General features: G+C 39.7%; 3 protein-coding genes across 5 annotated transcripts; all 3 read left to right on the forward strand.

Annotated features, from left to right (window-relative positions):
* Nucleotides 1–249: 249 nt before the first annotated feature.
* On the forward strand, nucleotides 250–1,450 carry LOC128629969 (E3 ubiquitin-protein ligase UBR2-like). The gene is made up of 3 exons (XM_053678522.1): nucleotides 250–447; nucleotides 626–798; nucleotides 1,210–1,450. Exons 1-3 carry the CDS (start codon nucleotides 367–369, stop codon nucleotides 1,448–1,450), a joined length of 495 nt encoding a protein of 164 aa, XP_053534497.1. The 5' UTR covers nucleotides 250–366.
* A 63-nt stretch (nucleotides 1,451–1,513) lies between these two features.
* LOC108261741 (E3 ubiquitin-protein ligase UBR2) lies at nucleotides 1,514–12,898 on the forward strand. 3 transcript variants are annotated; one of them, XR_008394351.1, is made up of 6 exons: nucleotides 1,514–1,601; nucleotides 2,518–2,667; nucleotides 3,465–3,567; nucleotides 3,655–3,724; nucleotides 3,804–4,428; nucleotides 4,939–5,022. XR_008394351.1 is itself a non-coding variant. In XM_053678667.1 (5 exons), exons 1-5 carry the CDS (start codon nucleotides 1,528–1,530, stop codon nucleotides 3,824–3,826), a joined length of 420 nt encoding a protein of 139 aa, XP_053534642.1. In that variant the 5' UTR covers nucleotides 1,514–1,527; the 3' UTR covers nucleotides 3,827–4,621. The 3 variants fall into 3 exon arrangements, 2 of the variants coding, with proteins under 2 accessions (XP_053534642.1, XP_053534643.1); XM_053678667.1 differs by lacking the exon at nucleotides 4,939–5,022 and having other exon boundaries at nucleotides 3,804–4,621; XM_053678668.1 differs by lacking the exons at nucleotides 1,514–1,601; nucleotides 2,518–2,667; nucleotides 3,465–3,567; ... (1 more) ...; nucleotides 3,804–4,428; nucleotides 4,939–5,022 and adding exons at nucleotides 8,381–8,742; nucleotides 11,385–11,485; nucleotides 11,614–11,670; nucleotides 12,538–12,615; nucleotides 12,738–12,898.
* Nucleotides 12,899–15,174: 2,276 nt separating this feature from the next.
* On the forward strand, nucleotides 15,175–17,859 carry LOC128630097 (TBC1 domain family member 10A-like). Its single transcript, XM_053678664.1, has 2 exons — nucleotides 15,175–15,544; nucleotides 15,820–17,859. Exons 1-2 carry the CDS (start codon nucleotides 15,434–15,436, stop codon nucleotides 16,336–16,338), a joined length of 630 nt encoding a protein of 209 aa, XP_053534639.1. The 5' UTR covers nucleotides 15,175–15,433; the 3' UTR covers nucleotides 16,339–17,859.
* The last annotated feature ends 1,941 nt before the right edge of the window (nucleotides 17,860–19,800 follow it).

The raw sequence follows: 19,800 nt of genomic DNA on the forward strand, positions 1-19,800 counted from the left end.
AACTGAACTTCCATGCACTGTGATGTGTGCATTTTATTTTCCATATAGTGAAAACTGTCAGGACACCTGCACCAGGCAGAACATGTACATATGAAGGCCATGGTGTAGGCCAAGGCTAATGATGTATTGCAGTATGTACTTTGAAGAGAAACAGGCAAATTAAATGTTAGTAAAATTGTAATGCATCTTCAGCATTTAATGGTATGGTGTGTGTGTGTGTATACTTTTTAGTGCACAAATGTATTCTATTGAACATCTGCTTAGTTTTGCAAGACTTTGATTGTGTGTGCATGTAGTTCTAACTGCACTGCTGTATCGTTTTCTTGTAGAAGTATTTTCCTAAATTATGTATCTTTTTCTACACAGATGGTGGTTAGCATTAAAACGATGCGTGAGTGCACAGCTGCTGCACCTCCCTGTGAAGGAACAGGGCACTGTCACAAGGAGGTCACACTTTGAGCAACTTTCTATTCCACAGACATATTAACCATTACCCTTTAAAGTGTTGAAGAGCTTAAATCTACGTGTGTGTGTGTGTGTGAGTGTGTGTGTGTGTGTGTGTGTGAGTGTGTGTGAGTGTGTGTGAGTGTGTGAGAGTGTGTGTGTGTGTGTGTGTGTGTTGCAGACTGTGTGGGACAAAGACAAAGCAGAGAGAAAAAGGAAAGCTGAACTGTGCTGGAAAAAGACCATGGCTCAAACATTACAGAGCCAGAGTCATTTTATCAATAAGTACATAGATCTGCTCACGCAGGATTCAGAGGATCTGGACGCCTCAGCCTCTACATCAGCAGAGCATAGGTACCTAAGCATGCTCGTAGTGACGCAGTGTTCTTAATAAGTCAACTTGTATTGTATTCTCAATATCCAGTGAGTACATTTATGTCAGTAAATGCATGCATCAACACTTCCTTGACTTTGCTGAGCAGTTGTCTGTTCTTTGTCCTAAAAGTTCTTGCATATAATGGTGGTCTTCTCATAACATAAGTAAATTCCCATCCTTTAACTCTTTATCTTGCATATTCATTTAGAGCATTTTCTGTTGGGGTAAATGAGTAGAGAGGATCCTAGGCCATTTTTAGCAATTTCCTGGTGATTAAAAAAAGATGAACCCATTTATTCAACATTGATTATTTTAACAAATTCAGAGGGACCTTAACATAAAATTAAGGTTATAGTGTACTTGTAACCATCCGTCTCTGCTTGGTACAGCCCCAGTTCATGTGACAGTGCTCTGGTGTGTGTGGGACCTCGTCGTTGGTGTGCCAGAGCAGGAGAGAGGAGGCAGATGGAGATGTGTATCCTGTGTCACGAAGCGCAGGAGATCCTACCTGATGGCACCGCCATGGTGCTCACTGCCTTTGTCCAACGCTCTACGGTCATGTCCAAGAACCGCAAAAGACCCCCTCACAATCCAGGTAAGGTTATAGTTTACAGTGTGCAAGTCAAGTAATTGGATAGGTTTGAGTAGCCATTGTGCTTATTTCTGGAGGATACATGTGCGTTACAGAGAGCTATGATCCCCTCTTCATGCACCCTGACCTGTCCTTTGGTACCCATACCGGCAGCTGTGGCCACATCATGCACTCTCACTGCTGGCAGAGGTGAGGAATTGGGCAGAATGTTACTTCTAGACAGCCTTCTACTTAATCCCAAATAAAAAGTTTTGCTGCTTTCAAATGTTTGTGGATATAGGCAATAGATCAGCAGCTAACAGTAAATAGTTCGTCTAGAAAATATGACCTTTATATGAGCAATTACAAAAAAAAATAGCTAATATTAATCAATCAGTCGGGATGTTTTGTGACTGAAAAGGCAAAAATCTAATCTGTGATGTACAGGAAAGTCTTCATGGATGTGTGGTGATCGATAAGATGTAGATCCAAATTGGATGTGTTTGGCTTAAATATGCGATCTGCAGATTTTTTATTTTTTTTTGACCCAATACAGTGAGCTGATCATCGACACAAAGCATGAAACAAAGCTTGCTATGTGCACTTGACTATTTTTCACTGTCTTAGATCAAGCCAGTGTTACTTTCAAAGTCTGTAAACTTATTGCGCCTCATGGGGAAGCAAAGAACGTTAACCTGATCTGACCTTAGGAGTAAGTGCAGTGAGTATCAAAAGCTAAAGAAATCAGGTGATGGAACTTGTTACGCTTGGTAATCAGCAATGCTCGGTTGTTGAGGACGTCAGATTCTGCCGTGTGCTGTGCGCTTCCCAATCAAAAATACTTTTCATATGTTCCCGTTCTTCAATGGAGGGGAGTGCTGTCCAACAGTTTACACACCTGAAGAATGTTACCTCGGAGAGCTTTACAAGCAGTATATTGTGTTCCCACATCAATCCTACATCCATGTCAAGCTTAACAGCTCAGTGGATCAGTTTGCTTGTCACTGCTTAATAGATCTGACCAGTTCGGTCATTTCTATGATTGCATGGTACATATAAAGCTCATGGAAATTTGACAGGTTGTCAAATAATGGTCTCTTAATTTTCGAGTTATTTTCTCTTACAGATACTTTGAGACACTCCAGAGTCAGGATGCGCAGTGGCTGCATGAGCAAACCAGTTGCGATGTAGTGAATGGGGAGTACTTGTGTCCACTCTGTAAGTGTCGCAGTAACACTGTCATTCCTCTCCTGCCCCTCACTGAGACCACCTGCAGGTACTCGCATACAAACTTGTGGTTGTGATTATTCTAAGTGGAGTTGCTCTGAATCCGGACCGCTTAATATTTTAACCATTGCATTGGCGAATTAGTTGTAGTGGCTCTGTAACCAATGCAAACTTGCCTATGAAATGCCATGGAAGGGTACAGAATGACACTGTAACAGTTCATACCCCATTCCATTATTCCTCTTATTTATTTATATATTTTATAGCAAGGGAATTGATATCGGGCGCACGGTGGCTTAGTGTTTAGCACGTTCGCCTCACACCGCCAGGGTCCAGGTTCGATTCCCGCGGCTCTGTGTGTGTGGAGTTTGCATGTTCTCCCCGTGCTGCGGGGGTTTCCTTCAGATACCCCGGTTTACCCGGTACCCTGGTATCTCCCCCAGTCCAAAGGCATGCATGTCTAAAGTGTCCGTAGTGTATGAATGGGTGTGTGAATATGTGTGTGATTGTGTGCCCTGCGATGGACTGGCACCCTGTCCAGGGTGTACCCCGCCTTGTGCTCGATGCTCCCTGGGATAGGCTCCAGCTTCCCCATGACCCTGAAAAGTAAGCGGTTGAAGATGGATGCATGGATGGATGGATGGGACTTGATATCTGTAGCTGAATTGCATGTCTTGCCATGTTGAGATCAGAGTATAGAATTTCTGCTTATGTAAGATGGCTAATCCACTGCTGTTGCAAGATATTTAGTCACACTGACTCAGTTTATTACAGTAAATTTGCCAGTTGTCCCATTGAGTTTGACATTTTCTCTGGTTAAAAAGTAAAATGCATGCATGTTTGTAGTTACAGCAATAGTGAGCAGCCAGGTCTGGCTCATTGGCTGAATACAACGTATACAAGCCGATCAGAGCCTTGTACTCTGCTCATAAGAGAGCCAAGCCAACAAGTGAGTCTCATCATATATAGTGCGTGTGCTCCTTATTTGTGTGTGTATGTGTGCACATGCAGTCATATTGTGGTGTTTGTCTTTTAGATGCTGGTGAGACTGAGACTGTGGAGGACTCTCCTCCTCCTGAGAGTTTCAGGCTGGACCACACACCAGTGTAAGCATACCCACTGTTTCCTTTCACAACTGCGTATCTGAGCGTGTCTTTAACACTGATCTGTGATGAGTTTTGATAGCATCCCTTATTCAAGCTCCATAAGGGAGATGCTGATGACATTTGGGACCGCAACTTATAAAGTTGGCCTTAAGGTGCACCCTAATGAGCAGGACCTCCGTGTGCCGATCATGTGCTGGGGCAGCTGTTCTTGCACCATCCAGTCTATAGGTCAGTCTGCACCCATTTGTTACAGACTAACAATTCATGTATAAGATTTACAATATTCACTGACCTGTGTTAAGGGGTAGTTAGTAAAAATGTTTTGCTTTTTGGTAAAGAACATTATGATATGCATTTGTTGTTTTTCTGTGCTTGTATTTTGTACAGAGAGATTATTGGTAGATGAGGAGAAGCCTTTGTTTGGAAGTTTACCCTGTAGACAGGTATGACAAGCCAACTTATTGTCATATCTCAGCCCAGCCAGGACTCGGTTTCCCGAGAAGCAACACAGTATTCTACCGTGTTTATTCGATAAGTGACTTTGGCCTTTGCTTACGTCCCCAACCACGATTTCTGTCTTACCCCGTTTGGTTTGTTTGCATGATCGCCTGACCCTCGCTTGCTTCTTGACTACGGACTGTGTTCACCCCTCTGGATTATACTGCCTGAACCTGCCGCCCGCTTCTGCTTCTGTATTCCCCACGGTACGTGACACTTATCATGCCAGAATGAATTCTTCTTTCGAGGGATGTGTGATGATGTAATAAATTCTGTATCAGAGGTATTGTTAGTGCTGTTAAAATACTCGACGAAGCACTGTTTGCTTGCAGGATGGAGTAGTTAATTGTACACTAGAATAAATTCTTCCGATGATTTGATTTGCTTTTCACTTGTAATTCTAAATATAAAAGCTTATATATATATATATATATATATAACTGTGTGTATATATAAATGAAAATAGACTGCATCTGTCAAATCATTACTCAAGCTTCTGAGCATCATTCGCACTCTAAAGATATCTAGAAGATTGCTCAGTTATGTGTTCGGGGTTCATTTTGGTAGCATTACTAAATATTCTGAATCACAAATATCTGCAGGTATTATGCTATCCTTCCTCAGTTCTAATTCCTTCTATATCCTGTGATATTTATCCATATTTTGTATCCTAAATAATAAAAAATAGAAGTGTCATAAAACGTGCCCTTGTTTAGGAGACTATTTGAGTTCCCTGGCTCGGTTTGGCTCTGCGTGCTGGACTGTCTCCTCTCACTCCTCTGTGCAAAATCACTTCATGCAACTGTTGGTAGATATATTTATTTCATTATTTATTTTCTCTCACTTGTAGTTTTTTTAGTTCTTTAACTCTGTGAGTATGTGTGTGTGTGTGTGTGTGTGTGTGTGTGTGTGCGCGCGTGCTCCGTGCAGCACTTGTTCTTGCTCCTCAGGTGGAAAGTTCCCCCTGCATTCTGGATGTGGACATGTTCCACTTAGTGGTGAGCTGACAAGCTTGTTAAATGATACTTTAGGCACTATTAAATGTATATTAGCATCAGATTAAAGTATCATTGTTGTCCAGAATCTAAACCTGTCTGTCTAACAGTTCAATGTCTGTGGTTTCTTTGGCTGTAGTCTCTGAGTCATGTGTTGTGTTTGTATGTCGGGGGAGCCTGGTGCTGTCCTATTCAGCATTGCACTGCTTAGACTCCTCAGGGCTTAGTGCGGATACTGCACACCTGCATCTCTTCCACTTGGTCATCGTTGCTCACCTGGTCCAGATCCTCCTCACCTCTGTGCCAGGTTAGAGCATATTCTACTTAGAGCACGTACAACTTAACAATAGATGGTGATCTGTGTTATGTTGTCATTTGTGTGTGTTTATTAACCCTCGTTCTTACAAATGAGTAATAACGTGTTTGTCAGTATGAATTCAATTCAATTCAGTTTAATTCAATTTTATTTGTATAGTGCTTTTTACAATAGACATTGTCTCAAAGCAGCTTTACAGAAATATCAACACGGTATACAGATATTAAAGGTGTGAATTTATCCCAACTGAGCAAGCCACTGAGTGGCGACGGTGGCAAGGAAAAACTCCCTAAGATGTTTTAAGAGGAAGAAACCTTCAGAGGAACCTGACTCAGAAGGGAACCCATCCTCATCTGGGTAACAACAGATAGTGTGAAAAAGTTCATTATGGATTTATATGAAGTCTGTATGGCGTTAGGAGCAGCCGTAGTCCCTGCAGTCTGGAATTAAAGAAGATTTGAGCTCGATCCAGAGGCAGAAAGGATCTGGATCTCTAGTATCTCCATAAATTCGTGTGGGGCTCGGCGAAAGGAGAGAGGGAGAAAAAAGATAATTATGACTGCGAAGTAGTAGAACAGAATCTAGTTAGGGTAGGCAAATACGTTTTAAGCTTAGACTTAAACACTGAGACTGTGTCTGAGTCCCGAACACTAATAGGAAGACTGTTCCATAACTGTGGGGCTCTATAAGAGAAAGCTCTCCCCCCTGCTGTAGCTTTCACTATTCGAGGTACTGTCAGATAGCCTGCATCTTTTGATCTAAGTAGGCGTGGCGGATCATATAAAACCAAAAGGTCGCTTAGATATTGTGGTGCGAGACCATTTAGTGCTTTATAGGTTACTAAAAGTATTTTATAGTTAATGTGAGATTTTACTGGGAGCCAATGCAGTATTGATAATATCGGTGTGATGTGGTCGTATCTTCTAGTTCTAGTTAGGACTCTAGCAGCTGCATTCTGGACTAATTGGAGCTTATTTATATTCCTACTGGAACATCCAGACAGTATGGCATTACAGTAATCTAATCTAGAGGTGACGAATGCATGAACTAGTATTTCCGCATCATGTAGTGACAATATGTTTCTTATTTTAGAAATATTTCTGAGATGAAAGAAGGCTATCCTAGTAATATTATCTACATGAGCATCAAATGATAGACTGGAGTCAATAATCACTCCAAGGTCTTTAACTGCTGCACATGATGAAACAGAAAGACCATCCAGAGTAACCATGTGATCAGAAAGAATACTTCTAGCTACACGTGGGCCTAATAAAAGTATTTCTGTTTTATCAGAATTAAGTAGAAGGAAGTTAATTAACATCCAATGTCTAATGTCCTTTACACATTCCTCAACTTTACTAAGCTTCTGTCTGTCCTCTGGCTTCGCTGAAACATACAACTGTGTATCATCAGCATAACAGTGGAAGCTAATTCCATGTTTACGAATAATTTGACCTAGGGGTTGCATATATAAAGTAAAGAGCAGTGGGCCTAAAACAGAACCCTCTAGAACTCCAAAGGTAACCTCAGTACGCATGGAGAATTCACCATTTACATCTACGAACTGATAACGATCGGTCAGATAAGACCTGAGCCAGGAGAGGACTGTTCCCTTAATACCAATAACATTTTCTAATCTATCAAGTAGAATAGTGTGATCTATAGTATCAAAAGCTGCACTAAGGTCGAGTAACACAAGCAGCGAGACACAACTATGATCGTAAGTCAGTAGAAGGTCATTTACTACTTTAACTAACGCTGTCTCTGTGCTATGATGAGGTCTAAATCCTGACTGATACATTTCATGAATGTTATTCCTATCTAAGTACGAGCATAGCTGCTTTGCTACAACCTTTTCTAAAATCTTAGAGATGAAGGGGAGATTTGATATTGGTCTATAGCTGGACAATTGAGACGGGTCAAGATCAGGTTTTTTAATCAAGGGTTTAATAACTGCTAATTTAAGTGATTTAGGTACATAGCCAGTGCTTAGGGAAGAATTGATTATATTTAGAAGTGGTTCAATTACTCCTGGACCAATCTGTTTAAACAAACATGTAGGTACGGGATCTAGTATGCAAGTTGATGAATTGGCTGAAGAGATTAATGTAGCTAGTTCGGTCTCTCTAAGCGGAGCAAAACACTCTAAACATTGATCTGATGTTGCTACATTGTCATGTAATGGGTTTGTTACAGTACTGTCCGGTTTTAATTTAACGGCCTGTATTTCACGTCTAATATTTTCAACCTTATCAATGAAAAATTTCATGAAATCTTCACTGCTATGTAATGATTGAGTGTTTCTCTCTGTAGTGGTTTTATTCCTAGTTAATTTTGCTACTGTGTTGAAAAGGAATCTAGAATTGTTTTTGTTGTCTCCTATTAAGGTGGAGAAATAGATTTTTCTAGCATCGCCAAGAGATTTCCTATATTTCAGTAGGCTCTCCTTCCACGCTGTTTGATATATCACCAGTTTGGTTTGACGCCATTTACGTTCTAATTGTCGAGTTGTCTGTTTTAAGGTTCGACTGTTCTTTTGGGATGTTTTTATTGAGTGTGCTGTCAGGCACAATTGTGTGGGAGGCAATAATGGGGCTGTCAGAGTAATTCACTGCAGCCAACAGCATTAGATTTGTGTAGGGATTTTTTTTTTTTTTTAAATTTGGGGGTTTGAACACAATTTTTAAAAAGTGCTTAAATTTAATCCTAAAGAAATGTTTCTATACATGCTGCAGTCCACGTGTTTTTTATTTACTATTTGTTTTTTTTATACTGTTTCAGTATTTAGTAGACTTTGTTTTGTGAATAGCAATGGTTTTGTGTCTGAGTTGTCATGTTTTAGTTTTGCCAAAACTTACTGCTTATTAGAGATGCCGAGCATCCAACCAGGAGCATGATTTTGGTTCAAAAATATTATTATTCGTAGTAGTAGTATAATATCAATCCCATGAGCTCTTTCACACCCATTCATCAAAAACTCCTTTGTGAGCCTGGGAAAATGATTGTTTTGACTTCAGTCACAGAGCTTTCATTTACAGTGCTGTAGAAATGATCTTAACACGTGCATGTGTGTCTTAGTAGCCTGCGTGAGACTAGCTCATGTTGGCATCTCTGGCGTTGTGTAAAGGCAGGCATCCTGCCCTTCCTCAGAGGAGCCGCACTGTTCTTCCACCATCTCAATGGAGTTCCCACTTTGCCTGAGCTTGACGGTAAGTGCTTCATTTTCCCCACCCTTCCATCCCCATCACAAACTCACTTAGCTACATTTGACCCATGGGTTCCACCACATGTTGTTATCTGATTGAAAGTTGACCTGACCGTACACCTCTACAACTGACGTTAATTTAAATGAAGAGATTTACCATTTAATTTGTGAGGTGATTTATCAGATTGGCCACAAAGCTGAGTTGTCTCATCTAACTTGTTAAATGATTGAAACACAGTTCTGCCAAAACATGGAAACCTTGATCACTTGAACTTCACATGTACAGTGCATCCGGAAAGTAGTGACAGCGCTTCATTTTTTCCACATTTTGTTGTTACAGCCTTATTCCAAAATGGATTAAATTCATTATTTTCCTCAAAATTCTACAAACAATACCCCATAAAGACAACATGAAAGAAGTTTGTTTGAAATTAGGGCTGCACCATTATGGCCAAAACGATAATCCCGATTATACTGATCAATATTGAGATCTCGATTATTTATCACGATTATTAATTGATTTTAGTGACAACATATTTTTTATTGCACTTTCACATAAAATTTTCTCATGCCACAATATAACACAAATAGGCGTGAGAACTTGAGCTGGTCAATTATGACAGACTTTAGGAACATAGTGTGAGCCATGACATTAATTTACCTTCTGATAAACTAAATAATATTTCCAGTTAGTTTTACAGACTGTTTGCAAAAAACAACCGTTAACCTGTCTCCTCCTTGTAAACAAATACAATAAACATCAGTGTTTGAAGTCTGCTCCTCTTAAATATATTTAAAGCTACACTATTAGACATTTTCCATTGTCATGGTTCTGGGCTGGAGTCGGTTTTCGAACCGCTCTGTGTGTATTGTGTAGATATCTGAATAATCTCATATAGGATGTACTGGCCCAAATTTAGCCTATTAGCCAAAGACACTTAAAATTCAACATAGAAGCAAATACTCACATCTGTAAACCCAGTTGGAGATAGAAAAAAAAGACACCAGCCATGAGTGAGAAGAAGCAAGGGTCCAGATTTTATTTCCACCACACGAGATCCACACCAATGAGAACTCTCAGAAGTGATCTGACACCCGGAGCTCAAGCTCCAGTATTTATACTCTATTTACACAGTAGATAACCCATATATTTCAGAAAGACTATGATATCAATACCAATAGGGTTAAAAAGCTTTTATACTTCAGCTCTTATACTTCTCTGTGATTAATAAACCATAGTGTGTTACTCTTAAAGTGTGAATCCAACCAGTCCTGTGAATTTTCAATACAATTACATATTACTCATACTAGGTCTCCCTCCTGTTTATTTCATGTCATTTTTATCCACAACAGTTGGGATTGGGTGAGTTCATTTACCCGTCAGATGCAAAGCGCTTTAGTTTAATGGTGTTCATTACTGATGCACCGATCATGATATTTACAGCTGATACTGATCCAGATACCAATCTTTTTTATTTAAACTTTAATCAGGAGGTCTGTCATAAACAGTTAAATGTAAGCTCTCTGCTCATGGTCACTGTTAATTGAAAAATAAACAAGCATAAAACATTTATTTTAAATATCTTAAAAACAATAGAGCCCTAATTAAAAGTGGATTAACACAAGCATGATCCATATTAGGAAAAAGGCTAATAGCTTTCTAAGGAAATAGATTTATCAGAAATCTGAAAATGGCTGTGCACCGACGCTCCCCATCCAACCTGATGGAGCTTGAGAGGTCCTGCAAAGAAGAATGGGAGAAACTGTCCAAAAATAGGTGTGCCAAGCTTGTAGCATCATTCTCAAAAAGACTTGAGGCTGTAATTGGTGCCAAAGGTGCTTCAAAGTATTGAGCAAAGGCTGTGAATACTTATGAACAACTTACAACGTACAACTTAACAATAGATGGTGATCTGTGTTATGTTGTCATTTGTTTGTGTTTATAACCCTCGTTCTTACAAATGAGTAATAACGTGTTTGTCAGTATGAATGTTCTTTTGGGATGTTTTTATTGAGTGTGCTGTCAGGCACAATTGTGTGGGAGTCAATAATGGGGCTGTCAGAGTAATTCACTGCAGCCAACAGCATTAGATTTGTGTAGGGATTTTTTTTTTTTTTTTTTTGGGTTTGAACACAATTTTTAAAAAGTGCTTAAATTTAATCCTAAAGAAATGTTTCTATACATGCTGCAGTCCATGTGTTTTTTATTTGCTATTTGTTTTTTTATACTGTTTCAGTATTTAGTAGACTTTGTTTTGTGAATAGCAATGGTTTTGTGTCTGAGTTGTCATGTTTTGAGTTTTACCAAAACTTACTGCTTATTAGAGATGCCGAGCAAAGGTGCTTCAAAGTATTGAGCAAAGGCTGTGAATACTTATAAACATGTGCTTTTTTTGTTTTTTTATTTTTCATAAATTTCATACTCATTAAAAGATTTCAAACAAACTTCTTTCATGTTGTCATTATGGTGTATTGTTTGTAGAATTTTGAGGAAAATAATGAATTTAATCCATGTGGGAATACGGCTGTAACATAACAATGGGGAAAAAGTGAAGCGCTGCGAATACTTTCCGGATGCACTGTATATAGTATATTGTATGTAGTGAAACTGATCTTGTTCTTTCCCTGTCCCCTATCTATCTGTAGGTGCTGGGGAATGGGAAGTGCTGTGTGCATATGTGTCTGCCTCCTAACCTGCTCCAGCTCTATTATAATCACCAGGAGCTTCTGGATCCCCTGCTTCAGGGGTGAGAAACTTCATAACTGAGCCGAGAAATGACAGGTTTTCTGTGAATGCTGATGATGCCGTATCATGTGTACACATCATTGATTGTTTTGTAATGGGTTGAGTGTGTTGTGTCCATTTGTCCTGCAGGTGGTGCTCACATCCAGGCATGCATCAATGTCTCCAGTCACCTGAAACCCTTATAAGGTGATCATTCTTTGTTCTTATCTATAGCCTTCTGAACTTTGCTTTGAAATGGTGGTTTTAACCCCCTTACCCTGTAAGGCCGATATAGCAGCTTTACAGCGTAAATGTTATCCCCGTGAGGCCGGTGTACTGGCATTGCTCTGCTATGATTCCTCACTTATTTAATTATAATTTTTTTACCTGGAAGGTTGAAGTCATGACATCACGACGTGATTACAACATTACGCTGTCATTACAATGAAGATGATCCAAGCGTGAATATTGGTGTAATAGTAGAAGTGAACTAAAAATGCCAAAGTGAAAAGCTAATTGTGTTCCAGCTAAAGTTACACCTACAGTGAACACAGGTACATCTAAATCCGGGGGGGGCATACACAGTTACACAGGCAAGAGCGAGGATTCTAGATAGTGACAGCAGTGAAAGTTCAGGCGATGTTGAAACCGAAACTGATAGTGATGCAAACTCATGATTCAGACCCTGATCCATCTTCATCTTCAGCATCAACCAGTGCGACTGACACTGCAGGGGTCTGGAGTCATAACCTGACCATCTCTGTGCATTCGTGAAAACACTACCTGCTGGTCTGATTATCACCAGAAAGTTTACTTTTGGCGCTAAAATGCATTTATTCAAAGGCATTTTCAAAGTAATATTAAACAAATACATTATTATAAGTTGTTTCAAGGCCTAAAAATGCTCAAATTAAAATGTTGATTTTGGCCCAGGAACTCAGGGTTGGTGTGCTGTTTCTCTGGGGAATATAGGGTTATGGGACATAATACTGTGGGAACTTAGGGGTAAGAGGGTTAAGACTGTATGGTTTCAGTGTTTTTTTTTTTTTTTTTTTTTTTTTTTTGTGTGTGTAGTTTTCCTCGGGAATCCAATAAGCTAATTGATGTGCCAGAGGATTACTGTGCACTGATCAACTAGGCTTTCAGCTTCACGTGAGTGTGTGTACTCTGAGTTGTTGCATTCATTTATACCCAGTATCTGCTTAATAGAATAGAATTCTGGTGGACATCTCTAGTTGTTGCTTTTGTGTTTATAACCTCCATTGTTTTTGTAGCTGTCCTAAGTCAGATGGAGTTAAGTCTTGAGCTCAAACTCTGTGCTTGGTGTGTGGCACGATGCTGTGATCTCAGAGCAGCTGCTGCCAGACTGAGCTGGAGGGTGAGGACGTTGGAGCGTGTACTGCACACACCTTTGTTTGCTGAGCTGGCGTTAGCATCTTCCTCAGGTTAGAAGGAAGACACATCTGTGTTGATTGCCATGTCTTATAGGTGCATTGCCTGTTTATATCAGGGCTGGGCATTGGTGTGAATTAGTCAGCAATAATCCCTCACACATGGGTTACTCATTTTGGGAAGGAAGCTGTAAAGCTACTGAATAAGAAAAATAACAGCAGCTTGCTAAAAATACTCCAAATAACACTTTAATTTTAAGTTCCATAATAAACTATTTATAAGCAAGGAATGCAGTTTATTATTGAAAGAGGATGTAATAATCAATTAACTGGTCAAATATTATGTTACATAACAAGCATTTTCCAAAATGTTTAAAAAACTACATTCATTTTCTTCATTTATTAATACATGACTTCTTATACTAGTGGGCCTCCACCCTGTCCTAGAAACACTCCATCCTACACAGTTTCAAGCTTCCTTTCCTCCCAACATTCAACATCTCAGTAATCCAGCAATAGGCCTGGAGTTGAGACATTCCTGCTGAATTAACATTTATGGTTGTGAATATACAGCATTTGTAGGTATTGTCAAGTCCTAGCTTGCAGTACATGAGCCTCTGCTCAGAAGGGGAAAAAAGTAGAGTAGTCGTGGCCCCGCCCTCCTTTAAGCCAACCAATGAAAGCAAAGCTCGTTATCAAACAAAATCAAAGTCTACAAAATAACCTGTTGGGAGAACACAACATATAAACACTACACCTTAAAGTGATTAACATCCTGTATAAGGTTTGCATAATTATTAACTTCTCCAATTCAGGAAAATGAGCCAAAAAAAAGAGGTCAGAAATTGTAAAATGCCTATCAGAGGGCTGCAGCACACTGACGATCCCAAAATTATTGAGGCGTGACCTCCCAACAAAAATGCTTTGTGATGAATACTCGACAGGGGGCGAAAAACCGTGGAGAAGAAAAGGCGCTAGTTGACTGCAAAAGACTAAGAAGAATAAAACGTGAGAGAACCCATTAGCCAGCACTGCCACCATGTTTCAGAACTGCAACCTTCCACGAGTGTCCAGAAATACAAGGTGGCAAGTGTTCAGAGACATGGCTACAGTAAGGAAGGCTGAAATACAACCGCCACTGCATAAGACTTACAAGCGGAAGCATCATGACTGGGCCAAGAAATACCTGAAGACCATTCCTTATAGGTTTCATGGATCCTTATCCCGATGAAATAAGAGTGACTATAGATGGAGCAGATGGACCTTTTCCATCTGGTTAAAGATGGACTGAAAATGAACTCCCAAACCTACTGCCAGTTTGTAGAAGATCCTTCCTTCAAGCAATGGTACAGGAAGAAGTCGGCAACGTTCAAGAAGACCATGATCTTTATGCAGGGCAATGCTCCATTCAGATAAAATGGATCATGAACAGATCAAGAAACTGACATTCAACGGATGGAAGGCTCACGGCGGTTATTGAAAGGAAGGGTGGCTACATTCATCACTGAATAGCTTTGAAGGGCCAAAATAGTTCATTGTTAGTTCACTGAATAACTTCCTGAGAAATTACATTTTTTTATTTGTTAAACCTTCTATTTTGTTTGGAAAGAAACATTTAGGATCAACTGAGACCACTGTATTTGTTCACCAATCAGATTAAGCTGAGAAGTACCATTTGCCAAGTGTTTGGGGTTTTTTTTCTTTTTACAGGCCTAGTTAAATAAATTGGAATATAGAAGTACAGTAAAAACGATAAACCGGACTGAATGCACGTTTTTAAAACGACTATAGTTGTGTATCCGTGGATTGCAGGCGTGAAAAAGTGAAAAACTGAAATCTGACTGAAGCGAATGTAGTTCAGTTCAGTCTGAAGTTGTAGAGGAAACATTTGCACTCGGTAATTTAGTTTTGTAACGCCACACAGATCATAAGGTCTGTTAGAAATTATATATCGGAGCTACAAACCCCACCCTGCTCCGCTGTACGAGGCGACTCAACACCGCCATCTTGTGTTTGTGTGTATGTGTTGCTGTATTCATGAGGCAGTTTTGCTTAGTTTTTTCTTTAAGGTTTAATGTTCTATATTATTGTGAGTGTGTGTTTATGTATTTTAGTGTGAGCTGTAGTTTTGTTTTGTAATTTTACGTGTTTTATTTCTTCCTCCCAGATTTCTGCACTGCACAGTGTATTATTAGAAACAGGGCTTCTCTGTGTAAGAGAACAGTTGTTTTGTGTGTTTAACAGCAAGTTATAGCGCTTATTGTGAACCGTTATGTGTGCAGGAGGCGGTTCAGCTGGACGGAGAGATCCTGTGAAGCGAGTGTGTTCTGTGGCGTATCGGCACCTGGACAAGCACAAGATCGAGCCGGTGCTCTACATGATGGAGTGGTTCATGTGCACCTTCTCCAGAACTCTGCCCTGGGCCTCGGTCCTCAGAGTGTGGGACATGTTCCTGTGTGACGGTCAGACACAAACACACACTTGTCCATCTTTTCTTTCTGTGTTGATTCTCTCTCTCATTCTTTCTTTGTGTAGGAGTGAAAATTATATTCTGTGTGGGTTTGGAGTTGTTGACGTCCATGCTGGGTACTCGGGATAAGCTCAAGGCCTGTCCGGGTCAGTATGAGACCATGGAGGTCCTCAGAGCGATTGAGCCTAGATACATGCAGGAGGGCTTCTTAGTGCTCCAGGTAACACAACAGAGAGGAGGAGGAGGAGGAGGAGGAGGAGGATGGGTCTCTCACTACTGTAACATTTCCTGTCATTACTGTAACTATGCGAGTCCATGCCATGGTGATCAAGCATGTTTTATCCATCATCACCTTCGTATTTCTACAAAATTAGCGTTCATAAATATTTATCATTGTCTTTTACATGACGTTGTAATGAAGCCCATTCTAACACATTAAGTACAGTAGAATGACATTCTATTCCAGTACGTTTTTGTGACTGATTTTTGCTGTAGGTTCTGGAGTTGCAGGTATCGGCACAGGATGTGGAACGTGAGCAACGCATGCAGCTGAAGCGCTGGAAGAAGAAGCGCGGCAAGCCCGGCCCCAAACTCCCTCAGAGAATGCACAGTGCTCGCGCCATCATGGCCACCGAGTCTCATACACACCAAGACCTCTGCCAGAAACCCACCATTATGGTCCAGTACCCATCGGTCCCTGAGGAGAAGTCCGAGCCGAACCTCAGAAAGAAGAGAGGGAGCCTGAAGAAAAACCAAGCCCTCATTCCGAACCCCTACGCACTACCTGGCGAGTCTAAACCTAGTCAGATATTGGACATACAGCTTCTGAACCAGGAAAATCTAAATCTTGTACTTCCAAATACACCATCACATCCACCACGGCTCCCTACAATGCAGGAAAATCAGGTCAAAGAGACGAGCACTTCTACAAAGCGACTCGTGCAGCGTCCTCGAATTCCTCCATCGATAAGAAACTGGCGGAATCTATCCCTCAGCAACATCTGTCCCTCCTAACTGCTCCTGTACACGGATCACCTTCAGCGTGGCGTCCTCACCTGCTGAAATGTCCTCCTGTCCAATCCAGAGAACCTGACCATGATGAGCTCCCTAATAATACATAAAACTCAGCCACCATTTTGGATCCATCTACACACTCAAGCCCTCTGCTAACGCACAACGCACCTGCCACCCACGACTCGCCTGCTGCTCCCGAGTACAAAAAGAACACTCATTGATTTTTTTTTTTTTTTGTTGTGCGTGTTAAACAGTGTGATACGTTGAGGAATTGATTATTGGCACACGTCTACTGAATAGCAAGAATCGTTAAGTCTTTAACGTGTGTAAACTATACTTGTTATAAACTATACGTGTTATAGTTTACACCGGAGGAACTGCAAACAATCTGAGAGAGGACCACACTTGGTCCAAAAATGTACACACACTCCACAAAAACTCTGCAGTGCCTGAGGAGTGTTTACTCGCTCCAGTCTTCAGAAGGGAAACTACCTACAGATTCACTTTTGAAAGACTTTCACAGGCATCACAAACATTTGTTTATATTACACTCGTATCAATTTGGCAGGTTTTTTTCTTCTTAATCCGAAGCAACCACCACTTCTTTGTGTTTGTATTTCACAAATTTCCTTACCACATCTTACAAGAGCTGCACGACAATCACAACAATCCTGTACAATAGGCACAGCCTTTTCATTAACATAACCTCAGTGAAATATCCTCTGTCTGTATACTTTACACGCAAACAAAACAACTCAAGCTGAGAACTTTATTGCTGATTCACGTTATACCACACCGCCTTCTAATATAGATCTGATCTATATTATATATACGTGTACCTTAGATAACGCCTCTCTGAACGCCATGGTGGGACGTTCCCGAGCTGAAGTACTGTACAAGTCCTAAGCATTAGATCACCCCAATTACTCTTGTATACTCTTTCCATACCATCGTGATCTTTGCCTGACGAAGCCATACACAAATCATAATTGACATTTGGGGCCTAATTCTAAAATCACCACATACCAAATGCACAACCGTTTTGTCTTGCTGCCATCACAAAATAATAATGTTTAAACCTTAAGTAACAGAGTCACGGAGGGTGTATATATTTTTCCACACTACATGAAGTTTTGGGATCCTTATAGACTGTGGAACAGAAGTGTACTCAGTGTGTCTCCACCGTTTTATTTCATATTGGAGTACAACCATTTTTCTTTTTTACCATTAAGGATGAAACACTTGTTTCTTTTAAAACACCGTCTTTAAATGTTTTTCTACCTCCTAACTAAACCCTCGGACTTAAGACACGATCTTTGGAGCTGTTGACGCCCTGCTCAGGGTTAAACAACAACGTCTTTACATTACCTTCATTAATAATTTGTCAATCTATCCTCTTGGTTTTTTTATTTTTTTTTTGGAGCAAAAGTCAGGTCCTCTCTCATTTCAAGAGGTCCTCTTGTTGGTGAATACACAGCAATCTTCTAAGGGTATTAGCATTTCTCGGAGCAGACATTGTAACAGATAGTTGCAGAGTTTCTTCTGTGTTTTAACCACAACGTCTTAACCATTATTTTAACACTGAGACACATGACTCCCTTTAATTCGTTAACAAACACATTTGTAAGAATTCTGGTCAGCAAAACCCCCAAAAGAACACCTGTGTGTCTCTCTCTCTCACACCCACCCCCGCACACCCACATGGTCATCAGAGGTCATAAATGTACTGCTGGGACATGGGATGTCAAAGCATAGACGAAAGCTTATGTATTTAGCGACAGTTCTGTGTAAGTATCCTCGTTGTCGGACCATTTTCTGAAATCTCGTTTATAGTTTAAACAAAATGCACGACTCTTTTAAAACACCGTCTTTAAAAAAAATTTTCACCCTTAAATTAACCTGGTTAGAAGGTAGGATATGTAATACATATTTTCATTTTCTTCAGACATATTGTCACTTCAGTCTCCACAACGAATAACACCGATGATTTTGACCTTTCTTTCAGTAAAAGAGAACAACGACATCATACAGCCTTGAAGGACTGTAGAAATTTTTATTTTACATCCTAAAGGGTTAGGTTTAGAAGGCATGTAATACGCACGTTTCTTATAAAACACCGTCTTTAAAACGTTTACCTCCTAAAGGGACCTATTTAGAAGGTATGTAAAAACTTTTTTTTCTTTTTGAACATTTCTTCGGGTATATCAATGTTTTAGAGTATTTATTTCAGTAAATTTTTATTCAAAGTCATGCCAATTTCTCAAAAGTGCAATCAATAAAGTTTAATTTCACAAGCTTACATTCTGCTCATTTATGTTCACATTCAACCATTGTGTATTTTCTAACAGCGGAGCTATACAAAACAAACCCCCACAATCTAAATTTAATGTGTGGTTGCAAGATAAAAATTCTAATTTATTGAATTAATTACATTTTTAAAGTTGTACACATTATTTTGATGAGTTGTGTTGACATAATAATGTTGATAATTACATCAACTTAACATTGTGTGTAATTTCTGAATTAATTGATTTAAAACAAAATTTACGTCATAGTACATTTACATTTATTCATTTAACAGAGTGTTAGAGGACCTGTAGACTGCACAAATACTAAGGACATTACAATGTGAGTATCATTTCACTTACCATTAAATTCTACTAAAGCAATGAATTTGGGGCATGTTCTCAATAGCGATGTGACCAATAGTGGACTCGTGTATAGGCTACACCTGCTAATACATTTGATGGACTATTTTGCACTACTACACGTAGCTACCGCTAGTCATATTTAGCAGTGTAATTTGAATATCTACTCTTTAGTTTACTGTAGCAGTGGATAAGAAGGAAAAAGTTTCATTTGACAAATCTGCTCTTCTAGAGAGGGCTTTTCATTTGTGCTATAGGAAAGATAAGCATGATTACATTTCTGCTTATTCATGTAAACCTCAACTACATTGTGTAATCTAATTTCATGTATTGATACATTTTTTATTTTATTTTTAAAAATCTTTTGTCATTCCCACACGTAGCCTTCTAGCTCCACAGCCTTTGGACTGTGGATAGTAGATAAAAGTAGTAGACACAGTGTGCAATATGTGCAATGTTCAGTACGTCATATAATAATAATAATAATAATAATAATAATAATAATAATAATAATAATGAGTCTTTATTGATCACATATACATTACAGCACAATGAAATTCTTTTCTTTGCATATCCCAGGTTGTTAGGAAGTTGGGGTCAGAGCACAGGGTCAGCCATGATACAGCGCCCCTGGAGTAGAGAGGGTTAAGGGGCTTGCTCAAGGGCCCAACAGTGGCAGTGCTGCCCCCATCTTGAATCATATTATCGTAAATACTTAAATGTGCAGTCATTTGTTTCTTTTTTTCACTTTTTTATTCATTTCCTGCTATTCAGGCTCAGAGTCATGTAGGCTGCATTGAATTTTATTTTCAAT

Source organism: Ictalurus punctatus, unplaced genomic scaffold (assembly GCF_001660625.3).
Source record: "Ictalurus punctatus breed USDA103 unplaced genomic scaffold, Coco_2.0 Super-Scaffold_100046, whole genome shotgun sequence".
NCBI classification, from domain to species: domain Eukaryota; kingdom Metazoa; phylum Chordata; class Actinopteri; order Siluriformes; family Ictaluridae; genus Ictalurus; species Ictalurus punctatus.